Source organism: Trachurus japonicus, chromosome 16, assembly GCF_045865225.1.
Source record: "Trachurus japonicus isolate A0001 chromosome 16, Traja_1.0".
NCBI classification, from domain to species: domain Eukaryota; kingdom Metazoa; phylum Chordata; class Actinopteri; order Carangiformes; family Carangidae; genus Trachurus; species Trachurus japonicus.
This window is the reverse complement of record NC_140922.1, coordinates 15,967,194-15,980,276: the sequence shown is the minus strand read 5'-3', so window position 1 is coordinate 15,980,276 and position 13,083 is coordinate 15,967,194. Positions and strand designations below refer to the sequence as shown.

General features: G+C 43.2%; 2 protein-coding genes across 2 annotated transcripts; both read right to left on the bottom strand.

The window, feature by feature from the left end:
* Positions 1-424: 424 nt before the first annotated feature.
* LOC146972174 (kinesin-like protein KIFC3) lies at positions 425-9,508 on the bottom strand. The gene is made up of 20 exons (XM_085802089.1): positions 9,320-9,508; positions 9,024-9,149; positions 8,701-8,797; positions 8,439-8,596; positions 8,049-8,301; positions 5,732-5,904; positions 5,237-5,302; positions 4,895-5,032; positions 4,585-4,782; positions 4,285-4,458; positions 3,680-3,827; positions 3,455-3,585; positions 3,256-3,367; positions 2,985-3,169; positions 2,798-2,902; positions 2,576-2,706; positions 2,355-2,475; positions 2,124-2,253; positions 1,655-1,884; positions 425-1,568 (listed from the first exon to the last, which is right to left on the bottom strand). Exons 2-20 carry the CDS (start codon positions 9,126-9,128, stop codon positions 1,443-1,445), a joined length of 2,781 nt encoding a protein of 926 aa, XP_085658215.1. The 5' UTR covers positions 9,129-9,149; positions 9,320-9,508; the 3' UTR covers positions 425-1,442.
* Positions 9,509-11,042: 1,534 nt separating this feature from the next.
* Positions 11,043-12,632, bottom strand: LOC146972173 (transmembrane protein 276-like). Its single transcript, XM_085802090.1, has 2 exons — positions 12,349-12,632; positions 11,043-11,734 (listed from the first exon to the last, which is right to left on the bottom strand). Exons 1-2 carry the CDS (start codon positions 12,436-12,438, stop codon positions 11,195-11,197), a joined length of 630 nt encoding a protein of 209 aa, XP_085658216.1. The 5' UTR covers positions 12,439-12,632; the 3' UTR covers positions 11,043-11,194.
* Between the last annotated feature and the right edge of the window lie 451 nt (positions 12,633-13,083).

The window sequence follows — 13,083 nt, the reverse complement described above, 5'->3', positions numbered from 1 at the left end:
ACTTGTATTACTGTATTATTACATATTAATGTATATGTATAGTAGTACATTATGTATATGTGGTCAATTGATGTGCATTTTGAATGTAATCATCAATATTTAGTTTTGTATTTTCTCAAATAAAATAATGTGAATTTTTCCAAATACCTGATTATTGTTGTGAATTTTCCCCTTATTTAAAAGTAGGGGTGGATATGGATAAAACTGAAACTGTTGTTGATATAGCACATTTTATATTAAAGTCAATACCTATTTCTATTGCAGTGCATCAAATACCTGTCTAAGAGGGTTATGCTTCTATTAGACTGACAAGCAAATCGTCTGTATTGTCTTTAAGGTAATTTACCTATGTGCGAGGTACAGCTGCCACAGTACACAAGACAGTTGACACACTTGGCTCAGCATCCATTGAGAGAAAAGACACTTTTAAATACGTTGTGTTTATTCAGAAAATTATCTGAAAATTGACTCTCTAATCATCATGAAGTGACCTCTATGACGGTGACTGCAACATTAATGTCTTGCTACACATGAATCAAGTTAGTTTTGATCCAGTGGGTGATAACTAGAGGAACAATGATGAACAGATAAGCTGTTTCTGTTATGACATTCACTAGTGATTTCTATTGCAAGCACCTAAATACCTGAACTGAAACACTCCTTTCACAATAAAGTGCATCTTCTGTTCACATAGGCCCAAGCTGTCTCCTCAATTAGGACGATATTGCACAATTCATTCTTATTACCGGTCTAGTACAAAGGCCACCTGCTCCCTTCTACAACTTTCCTCTTATCTCAAAAGGCAAATCATCAAGTCTCCAAAGAGAAACAATCGCTGCTTTTCTCAAGTTCACAAAAACTACACAAATATGTGATGTCAGTGTCACTGAAATGCCTGTACTGTTGCTACAAAAACAGATTCTCCTACACACTAAAACCTTCAAAAAATATACAACATGTCTCTCACAAACTACAAACATTTATAGCATGATTATTAATACTGCAAAAACAGAAGTGTTCATGTCGTGGCGCTGGAAACTTACTAAACCTGTTTGGACATGATGCTGCTCTAAACACTGATGACCATGGAGGATATAGTTTATCCTGGATTTTGGCATTTAATACAAAGAAACTGAGACACCGTAGTTCAAGGAAGCATCGATCTTACACCATGGGGGAAGTCAGAGGTTGTTTTGGCACTACATGCAGATTATCTAACAATAAAGGGTTATCATGTGTCAGAGGCAGACAATGGCAAAGTAGAGGCCAATATCCTCATTATTCTTGGTTGCCTCTTCCGTGCCACGTGGACCTCCGCAGATTTAGCCCTTAAGCAGCATTGCTTGTCGATGTAGTTGAAACTGTAGCTTTATAGTTAATCGGTAGGGGTGAGGAGATGCTCTTGACGGCTGCAGTCACGGCTCCCTTGTGATCCGAGGGCATCAGTCGCACTGCCCTCCGCCGGATTCGATCTTCCTGGCGGCAGGGCCCAGCTCCACCTTGCACACCCTCTGGGCAAACTTGAGCGAGCACAACGTCTCTCCCACATTACTCTCCAGAGCAGACACCTTTAGCAGAGAGGTTAAACAAAATAAGACTTTAAACTGTGAAAATATGTCAGAATTTGACGATGAAATAATCGGAGTATTCTTACCTGCACCACCATGACCGTCTTGCTGCCTTTGCCCAGGGAGTCTTGTAATAAATACGTAAGGCGGGAGTTCCTGAAAGGGATGTGAGTCTGCCGAGCCCTCAGAGCCTGAATTACGTCGCCCAGTGCCAGCAGAGAGCGGTTAATATTCTGAGCCTCCTTCAGCCTCTCTCCCTCTGCACCAGACTTACATACCCTCTCTGAGCCAGCCAGGTCCACCAGGTTCAGCTTGCCTGAGGAAAGAAAAAAAAAAAGTGCATTCTGTGTAATGAATGAATGGATGACTGACTGAATCCTGATCAGAGGCTGTTTTTGCTTTCTCATGCTGCTTTCGCTCGCAGTCCTTTCTCTCGATTCAGCATTATGACTAATAGACTGCCCTCGGCTTTAACAGAGGAGAGAGGGCCTTTGATGAAGAATATTTAGCATGATCTTTTTTTTTTTTTTTAAGTTTCTGTGTAGGAAGACTGACCGGTGGTTTTGGACCCTGTGGCAAGGTCGGTGCCCTGAACCGTGATGCAGAGCAGAGCATGGGAGCGGGAGCTGTGCTGGTTCATCTGAGTGCCGAAGGTGATCCTGTTCCTTCGGGCTGTGGCTAATATCTGCTCAAACACAAAGAATAATTGAGCGAGAAAGTTGTAATTTGCTCCAAAAAAAGTATTCTTTAAATCACATCAACACAGGCCGTTTCCAAAAGTGTCACCTTTTTGATATGCTGAAAGCTTTTCACTTCGATGATCCTGAGGCCCGGCACATGCAGCTGTCCTGTTCCGTCTGGATTGATCTTTATGTCCAACTTTTCTCCGTCCTTACTCAGCAGGTCTCTGAGAAACAAAATGAAACAAAGACAATAAACAACCCCTATCTTTTAACTCTAAATACTCGTGTGGGCTGAAAGCATATCCAAGGAAAAGTGTAGCTAACCTTAGCACCTCGTTGTAGATCTCCACAGAGTTGACAGTAACCGTATAAGACCACATGTCCTTCCTCTCCTCGATCTCGCTGAAGAGATGTTTCAGAGCACGCTGGTTAATTCCTGGGTTCTCTACGCTGCCCTGAAAAAAAAATCACAATAATCTTTTAGCCTGCAACCTATAACACAGATCATCTCTCCACGGCGTCAGGAAACCAGACAGTATAGTATACCTCCATGGTGTAGGTTTTTCCCGAGCCGGTCTGTCCATATGCAAAGATGCAGACTTGGTAGCCATCGATGCAGGACGTCACAAGAGGTTCAATCTCCTGAAAGACCTGGTGGAAGAAAAATAAAGGGTTAGAGCTCTCGTCATTATATTTCCCCTGCGTGCTAAAAATGGCATTTCCCTCTCACTACCTCTTCCTGTGCAGCCTGAGGGTGGAAGACCTTGTCCAGCTCAAAGATACGACCCTTCCCTTTGTTCAGCACAGTGAGGGAGGACTCGTTGTTGGGGTCTGTCGTCACCACCACAGACTGACCCTCCTCGTGCTGCTGGTCCTCCTTCAGCACGGGCTTCACGCGACACAGCACGCGGATGTTACCTATAAAAAACAAAACAGAGTGGTCCAGTCAAAGACGCATTCTGAATTTTTTTGCACTGTATTTATATTTCTTCTCCTCTGCCTACCTTTAAGCTCCACCAGCTGTTCGTGGTACTTCCTGCGCAGTGCAACTTCTTTCCTATATTTCTCCAGAAGATCTTTGTTGGCTTCGGACATCTCACTGATAGCTGCTGAAATCTAAGACATGACGACATTACACGGAATAAAAATGTGTCCACTTGTTTGGGCGTCTCAGTCTCCTACGAACAGTGGTACACTACAGACCTGTTTTTTTGCATCACTTATAGCTGCTCCGTAAAAGTCTGAGAAGTTTCGAACTTGGCTCCTCAGACTGGCGTAGTCCGTCTTCATGGTGCGTAAAGCCGGCGGGAGTGCCGTCAGACGTTTCTGCAAGCCTGATGAAAAAAAGCATGTGTTTTAAATTTGTCTTTCTTTTTTTTATTGTGCGTAAAACCAATATGTCGCTGTCTGGAGGATTTAATCACTCACTGAAGAATTGGTCCTGCAGGTTCTGGAAGTGTTCGGCTGAGCAGCTGGCAGCGGCCTTCACAGCCTCCTCCTTCCTCTCCTCCAAGTGGCCGATCTCCTTCAGCAGTTCCTCTCTCAGTTTACTGATCTCCCGCTCGTACGCCGCAATCTGTAAAAGGTTTAGCGCAACAATTTGTCAATCTGTCAGCTCCACTGGTCCAACCTGTGCCGCTTCAGCTCTGTAATGAGTTCATCTGTCAATAGAACCGATCCAAGTTGTACATTTCCAGCAGTGAGGTGGAAAATGTATCCTTCAGCCTTTGAGTTCCTCTCCTCTGATCATCTGTTCTCCAAACAAGGTGGGATTTATTTATCTCAGTGGATTCAGTCAATTCTCTTTAACATATTTTAAATCAGAGTTGATGTTGATGGCATCAGGATTTCATCATCCTGGATTTGTTGCCTGTCTCCTTGCACTATATTTATTTGTTATTATGGGGCCTTATTGTTGAAAAACCAAGATAAAAATCCCCCTTAAGATTTCTATCCACTTCCAACTTGAAAAAACAATGTAGTACAGCTCTTTACTTTTAACAGATATGACACAGCAATTTTGAGTTTGTTACCTTGTGCTGCAGGTTACAGCTGTATTCATCAGACTTCCTTATTTGCTCCTCCAGCTGTTTGCACCGCTCGTTCTGATTGGCCAGCTTTTCGGACAGCAGCTCGTTCCTCTGTCTGGATTTACTCAGCTGCTTCAGTGTGGCAGGTGATTCTACCTCCACAGTCTGGGTAACATACTGGGAAAGAAAAAACACATCTCATCAGGAGGCTCCTTTATTTCTAATATTATCAGGATCAAAAGCCACACTTACTGTAAATTTTGAAACTGATTTAATAAAAAAACACTTTTGTATTTGAATTACCTTCACCAATGGCTCCTTTCCTCTCTCTCTGTCCAACTCCAGCTGCAGCTCTCTCACTCTGTCCTCTCGTTTCCTCAGCTCCTCTCTTCTCCTCCACTCGCTCTGTTCGCTCTGTCGCTCCAGCTGTGACAGCTGGTCAGCGCGCTGTTGCAGCGAGATCTCCAGCTGCTGCACTCTGCTGCGGAGGTTCTCGTTCTCCTGGCGGTGCACAGGAGAAGTCAAAATCAGTTATTTGTGTCTGCACTGCAGGTGTTAATGGTTGCCTTGGTAGCATGTCAGTGAGCTTTCCAGCTGTGATGGCGCATCTCACCTTGATGAGCATGTTGCTGGACTGGGAGGGGATGGCTGACAGCTGCTGCAGGAGGCCTTGAGTGACGCTCAGGTTTTGTTTCAGACTCTCGTTCTCTGCTGACAGACACAGCACTCGCTTCTCTGAGTCTGTGGCCCCCTGAGGAAGAATAACACAAGATTACGCTCCAGCATGAAAACTGAAACATGAAAAAACACACATTTATAATTTTAAGTGTTACACAAGACATACAGACTTCTGTTTGCCACTTTTAAAGCACTGTTTGTAATTCTGTGGGTGTGGGGGATACACTTGCTGATGACATGGACATGAGTAATTAAATCAATACTTCACAGCACTCACAGTGGCAGTTCTCAGTCTTGACAGCTCCTCCTCCCGCTCCTCTATGCAGCTCTTCAGTTCATCAATCTGAGAAATTAGAACATTCAAAAGTTAATTAAAACAGGTTTGGTCTAGACATATCACATGTTTGACTCCCTTTTTCATTCCATTATTTATAGCATATATGAAGTTGTGTAATTCTGCTGTTTATTATTTACAATTGGACTGGAAAGTCTTTTGAGATTTATATACTTGGCCAAAATAGCTACATAAATCACTTACGTTTACACATACTATATGCACAATAACACAGGACTTGAAACACATAATTTATGAAGATATGCATGTGCAGAAAATGTGTCCTTAAAATGAAAATGGTGACATCATCTCTTTCGCAATACTAAGGGACATTCATAAATCTTGTCATTTATGGAAATGTTGTAATAAGTAATTCACATTTCTACTTTTAAGAGATGGATTCAGCTTTTAGGACTGAACTCTTACTCAGCTTCCTACCTGCTGTTGAAAGGCCTGTATGCGAGAGTGTCTGTCTTTTTCCTTCTGCTCCAGCTGTGAGTGCAGCAGTCTGAGCTCTCCTCTCAGTTGACTCCTCTCACCCTGCAGACCGTACAGAGACTCCACGAGCTGGTGAACCCCGGCCTGTGCCCCCGCATCGCTGCTGGATTCACCTGGAGGACAGAAAACAGCATCTTCATCATGACCAACAGACTAAATACTGGCTGCGTCAACAACAGCTCAAGTCATTCTGTCATCTCTGGACCCATATTCATATGAGGCCACCCACAAATAGTGACCAATATCCTTTGAACTCACTCTGACCTGTTTTCTATATGTAGGTTTTCCAGTTGAGGCCAGTTTCCACACGCTTCAATGCCTGTGAGTGTGTGTAATATTAATGAACATTAAGTATGCACTTAAACGCGACATCTAGTTACTGTGCATTGCAGTTTAGTTTGTATTATCATCGCCATGTTTGCACTCCAGAGTCTCCAAGGCAGCTCCACAGACCCGTATGGCTCTCACGTGCAGCCTGTCACAACCAAGAATCACATTTAAAAAGAGCCTACAACCTGCTAAACCTCCTCTGTCGTTCCTCATCTGCACGCCTGGTAGCGTTTTAATCACTGTCCTCCTCCTCAATGATTTATCAAGCTCTGTCACCGTAGATTTTCATAGCAAGGCCTTATGTTAATTTCACTAACACGACATGTCAGGTTTGCTGTATCACCCTGGTGCAGTGAGAGGTGGTGATGCCAGGAAGAAAAAAAAAATATGGGGGAGATGCTACAGCTGTGAGTCAGTGGTGCTGATGGAAACGTGCCTGCAAAAAACGTGAAATATCTGAGCTGTTATAGTCCATAGAGACTCTGGGGAAGCTTTGTAAAATTTAAAAGAGCAGCTTGAAACGGTGCAGGAGAACATATTTGCTTCACTGGAAAAACAAAATTATTAAGAGGCTTGAGAATTTTTGTTAAATCCTCGATTAATAACCAGTAAATGGGGCATGAGTCATTCATTCTAAAATAATTCTGAATAGCAGATTTAAAAAAAGAAAAGAAATTAAAAAAAAACATGCAGATGGTGATGGGAATACTGCACACACACACACACACAAAAAAAGAAAACACAGTGGCACTCCTCCACCTAGACCTGCACGTTGCATTACAGTATACAAACAGAGCCAAAAGCCCTGCAACACTGGGACATGGACCCCCGGCTATTTTTAGTCCAACACAACAGCACGTGGCGCCAAGCATGTGCAAGACCTTGTACGTGCATTTGCAAGGAATAAAACCGCACTTACAGGCATGTTTTATTCACGACAGAGAGCCAGAGTCAATATCCAAGTACCGCACACTCTTGTGTCACACTGGCAATTTATCTTTGTCCTGACCACTAGTGAGTGTCAGTGTGCGTGAAGACACCCACACACTGAGATATACAGTAGGCCCAGGTCTGGCTGTGATGTACGCTTTAATGTCACATATTGACATAATTTCTCTGAGACTTTATCAGACAGCCTGAGGACAGGAAGCAGATTTCTGTACAGCTTTTTTGGCTTCAGGCAGGCATGCACTTGTCAACATGCTGAACATATGCACAGGAAAGTGATGCCCAGCGAAGAGTGGAGTTGGTAGGTTTGTCCGAGATGCTCTGGGGAACGGCGGCCACCTGGTCACGTCTGAGATACAGCAGATACAAACACAGAGAGCTTTGAGGTCTGCTGGACAGTGTCAGGCTGGCCTCTGTGACATCAATTTAACTCCCACACTGACACAAACAAATCTAATCAACAACCTCCTTTCTACTAGAAGGTGCAGAGTGTGTAGCCAGTTAAAAAACAATTAATCTCAGACAATCTGTCAGTGGAAAAACCCCATCAAAGGACACGGAGCTGATCACTCCGATGATATTAGCCCTTCTTCTCAACTCCTCATCATGTCATGAAAAATTAAGAGAGAAAATAAGACCACTCTTGTCTATATTACATAAACCACTGAATCTACACCTACTATAACAAAGCATGTGACCATCTGTATTCATTGTCCTCCTAATGCATCTTCCTCCACCCCTCTGATGAGTCATAACATAAATATAACTATAATTTTCCGCTCCTCTTTTCACACCAACCAATCAGTGCAGTTATTAAAACAGCAATATGGCCTTGGCCCCCTCTCTCTGTCCTCTTCCTCACACCCATCGCCTGGAGAACATCATTCTCACACCTTAATTTCACCCTCCCCCATCCCTTCCTTCCTGCTCTCTCTCCTCCTCCCCCTCCTCCTCTCTGACCCTTCTCCTCCTCCCTCACCTTCGCTCAGCGGGCTGGGGGTCTGCTGCTGGCTGATGGCCTCCTCCAGGCCGCTGATGATGCTGTTCTTGTCCCTGAGGCGCTGGCGGTAGGAGGCTCGCAGGGCCTTCATCTGCCGCCGATGCTGGACGCGGTGTCTCTTCAGTTGGACCCGGTACTGGTCGGCCTGCTGCTGCAGCTGCTGGAAGTGAGAGTACTGCTCCAGAAAAGTCAGCAAGTGGGACATCACCGCCACCAGGGGAGACTCTGCTAGCTGGGCAGTACACACACACACACACACACACACACACACACACACACACATACTATGTTTAATAACACTGCAGATGCTCCTATTTGGGGAGCTGTGAATTTATATTCCTACATCAGGTGATGACACAGATTCGCTACCTTTCCTGTTGCTTCCAGCTGAACTTGTGAGGCCCTTCGCTTCTCAGCTTCCTGTTTGAAGGACAAAAACGCAGCCAGAGGAGTGCAAGCTGGGATATCGGGGCCATCTTCCTCAGCTTCATCACTCTGTGAGATCTCATCACTGTCACTGCTACTGCCTGAGTGACAACAAAGCACATGGTTTAATTAATGAATGAACAGTAACTATCCATATCACATACAATTGAGCAGCCTTCTATAAAAACAATATGTGAGCACTCACTTGATTCACTAAGCCGAGCACAAGCTTTTTTCCCCATTTTGGGGGTGTGGCCATCTCTCCTCCTGCTCCTTGTTTCCATGGAAACAGGTCCTGGCTCCTGAGCACAGCATCATACATGAGGGTCAGACATGCACAAATATTTACAGATTGCATACATAGCAATGCACATAATTATATGCATTACATGCTTCCTTCATGAGGGAGCATGTAACCCTTTTTTTTCACTCTCATGTTGTAGGTAATATGTGCATGATGATCCCCGCTAAAGAAAGCTTTTCCTGACAAAGGACCCCTGAGGTTGGACATGATGTGGCTAGACATACATCTGAGGAAGCTCCACATGCTCCACAGGCTTCCTCCTCCTCCTCCTCCTCCTTTTTAAAGACAGTGTAGAAGATGTAGACTAAAAGCGAGTAGAAGGCGTACATCTCCACACCGTCCAGGAGTCCCTGTAAATGACATAAGGTTCGTGTTCAAGCCGGTCATGCAGGAGAAAAGCAAAAACATTTTTTTTACCTTGATATTACTGTAACACACACGTTTTAATGATAATCAGATTATGGTTTCAATATACCAGGATTTCTTTGTTCCAATCTGCTAAAATGCTTATCATCTTTACCTGATCACATATCTTCTCCTCTTGGGTGATGACAATCTGATATTCTCCTCATTTGTATTCCTCTCTCATAGTTCATCCGTGTTGCCAATGACAAATCTTCCCATGCATCCCTTGTTCTCAGAGCTGCAACAGCATCCCAGTGCTGTGTGTGCAGCTCCTATGTGGCTCCCTCCTTACCGCTCTCTCTCCCCTCCCATTTCTCCTCCTCCTCCTCCTCTTCCACTTTGCTCCATCCACAGGCTGCAGCTGCAGTGAGCATGCTCACTGCAGTGAGTTTCCAGATCCGCTGCAGTGCTGGAGTGAAGGATATGGAGAATGGAGACTGATTGAGCTGCTGATACCAGCAGCCCGAGACAGAGCTGGGTGAGATGTGTCATGCCCCAAGTGCTCATAGGGAAAGATAACAAACTTACAGATGTTGATTTGTTGGATAAAAATTAAGAAAGGAAAGAGGACTGATGACTGAACACAAGCCAAGCGACCTTTGCAATGCCATGTGAAGTTACATACAATAACGGGATTAACATCATCATTTATTCAACACACTTCCACAGAGATGAACGGCATGATAAATCATTTAAAAAAAACACAGACACAGGCAACACAATTAATATAATTATATAGGCTACCACTCCAAACTCAGAAATATCCACACAAATTATTGATTACATTGAAAACATCTAGTCACCTGTGCCTTGAGGTTTAAAATAAGGTACTTTCCCACAGACAGGCACACAGCCACAGACGCCTGCGCAAACACTGCAGTAAAACTGCTGAGCCAGCTGTTCACAACTCTGACATCCTCAGAGAGAATCTGCAGTGTCCACCACAAATCTATGTAAAGAGACTCAATACAAGGACAACACTGTGGACAAACAAAACCATACACTCCATTACCATTTACATAATGGCAAGTTTAACAGATGAGGTCATTTCAGTCCAGGTTACAGCCACTAAAAACCAAGGAAGTAATAAAAACAAGAAGTGCACTGATAAGTATCAGATGGGCATGGTGAGGTAAGAGCAGGGCCAATAGCTGAGACCACTGCAGATATTTTAACAGTGATACTGCTGAGGCTGCAGAGCAAACAGGACCCAGACTCTGAGGCAGCGGGGTGTTTTTGGAAACAGTGGAGAGATGTGTCAGTAGCCTGAGAGTGCAACAGCCTCATGGACATTCACTGTAATGATAATAACACATTTATATTCATACTGGATGACATTACAAATGTCAACTAGGCACTAACGGCACGCTTAAAAAGGCTACACAAGGCCACAATGGACTGTCAGCTGTAAACTGAAGTCACATACTCTTGTGCAAATTCATTTGTGCAGTGGTATCTGTGATTTTACATTCATAACAGGTTCAAATGAAGTCTTACTCCAGGCTGCTGTATATACTCCAGTGCCTGCTGTGACTTGCCATAATAACACTCTGAAATTACTTTCCACTTCTAAGTACATACCATTGTAACAAACAGAATTACAGAAGAATATTGTGGTTACTGTGAACTCAAATGTAGTGTTTTGCTTATTAACATTCATCAAGTTGTATGTTGTCAGTTGGCATTCAAATATAACAGCATCTCATCCTTAATTCATGAGAGTCCAGTTAAACTCATATTTATCTTTCCATCATTAGCTTGATTAATCAGCCGTTTTTGGCTAATGTTGGAAGTTTAGTGTTTTTGTTTGATAATTAACACTTGTTTGGTTAATTGATTATCAAAATTGTTGTTATTTAATTTTTTGATCACTAAAAAAATCAATCAAGTGACAAATGGGTTGCTCGAACTCAAAGTTCATCTGTAAAATTTGTCTTTGCAACACTTGACAAATCCTACATTTATAGATGTCAATAATCACACAGACTTTCTAAATGCCTATGTCGCATCTGTCATTCACATCCAACAGAAATTTACCAAGGGCCTTTTCTGAGGCCCAACAACCAACTGACATCGACCCTTTCAAAATCCATTTGATCAGTCCCTCAGATGCAGCCGGAGAAATGAGGGGAGCCAAAGTGTGTGTGCCAACCTGTGGGGACACAAGCGAAGGCAGACTGAGGGCCACACCACTCAGGGCCCCTAAAGGATTACCAGTGAAAAGACACACCGTGAGGCAGCAGGACAGGGAGGACAGGCCCAGACAGCGAGTCATCATGGTGAGAGCATCTGCTGAGAGCCAGTCGCACAGCCCCAGCAGCATGCAAGAGCCACACAGGAGAATATGAGCTGTGTTGTGATCTTGACTGAGCCACAGGAAGTCGAAGGAGACCAACGCCGGAGCCAGAACCTCCCCGGCCCACTCAGCTTCTCTCTGCAGTGAGGTCAGGTATGAGCTTGACGGACGTAAGATGCAGACTGCTGCAGAGAGTCCAAGCACAAAAAGGCCCACTGAAGGAGCTCTGTGGTCCTGCAGAGAAACGTGGATGCAAGTGCAGAAGCAGAGTGAGAAACTCAAAATAAGCTTGGTTTTGCAGAGTAACTAACTTCTATTTAAAACTGACGAGACATCAGCCTGTTTAATAAATACAATTCATATAACACCTGAATATGGGAATATAACTTTAAAACATCCAATAGGGAAATAAATCAAAAACAAATACTAAAGGTAGTTTAACACAACCACTGGATTTGAAACTATACTATCACTGACTGCAATTGGTTAATGGGCTCTATGCAGAGCTCCACTACTTCCTGAATTTAACACTGCTCTTTTATTTCCTGTCTAACATTATTGGACAAACTTTAATCCAGGTGTGTTTGACGATTGTGACGACTCAGGCACACCTGGATTAATCAGTTTGTCCAATAATGTTAGACAGGAAATAAAGGAGCAGCCTTAAGTTCAGGAAGTAGTGGAGCTGTGCATAGAGCCCATTTAGCTCAACCAACAGTCCAAACTCCAAAATATATATATTACGACTTTCATTTAAATTTATATCACGTTTCCTTAGTAGTATTCGGTAGTTTCAGGCCAAGAAATGAAAATGTGTTAATTATAACACCACAACAAGTGATACCTACCTTAAAAAGTTTATAAGAAAAGTATAGTGCAGTGGCAGATAAAATGATGTTGGAGCATGAAGTTATCCACGCTGCTACACAGGACGCCATTGATCCTAAAGCCGAGCGTCAATGCTCTAATTATCCACGACCTTAGCAACACCACCGTTGCTAACGGCAACAGAGCAAGTCGCTTAGCTCCTTATATGTGTCTGAAGTTATACAGCATAACTGTCGGCTTGTATTTCATGAGGTCAGTCGTGCAAAGCTGGACACGCACACAGCCCAGAAAACCAAACTTCAGACAGGAACAGAAGCGCGTTTGTTTTGACATGTGACAGCGCGGGTTGGGACCACACTGCGCAGGCTCCAAAAGATGCGTTCAAATGTTCACGTAAACATCTGACACTGTAGCAGAATAAAAAGTCTAATTAATTACTTGAATACAATGTTTTTCTGCATTTTGAACTGCCTTTGTATGTAACGATGTTCAATAATATATGCACATTCCCACAGATCTGAAAGATGTCATTTTAAACAAATCTATATTTTGTTAAAATAACATACACATAATGAGGGCTTCTACTTCAGTAGTATTTACAACCTTTACAGTCTATGGTAACAACACAATTTTATTTCTTCATTTTATGACGGTATGTTGGAAAATAAGTAATAAACACTAGCTGCCTGATTGTTTCAACCAATCGTCACAAACCTAGTAGATCAATAACTAGACAAGGAAACAAAACTGAAGAA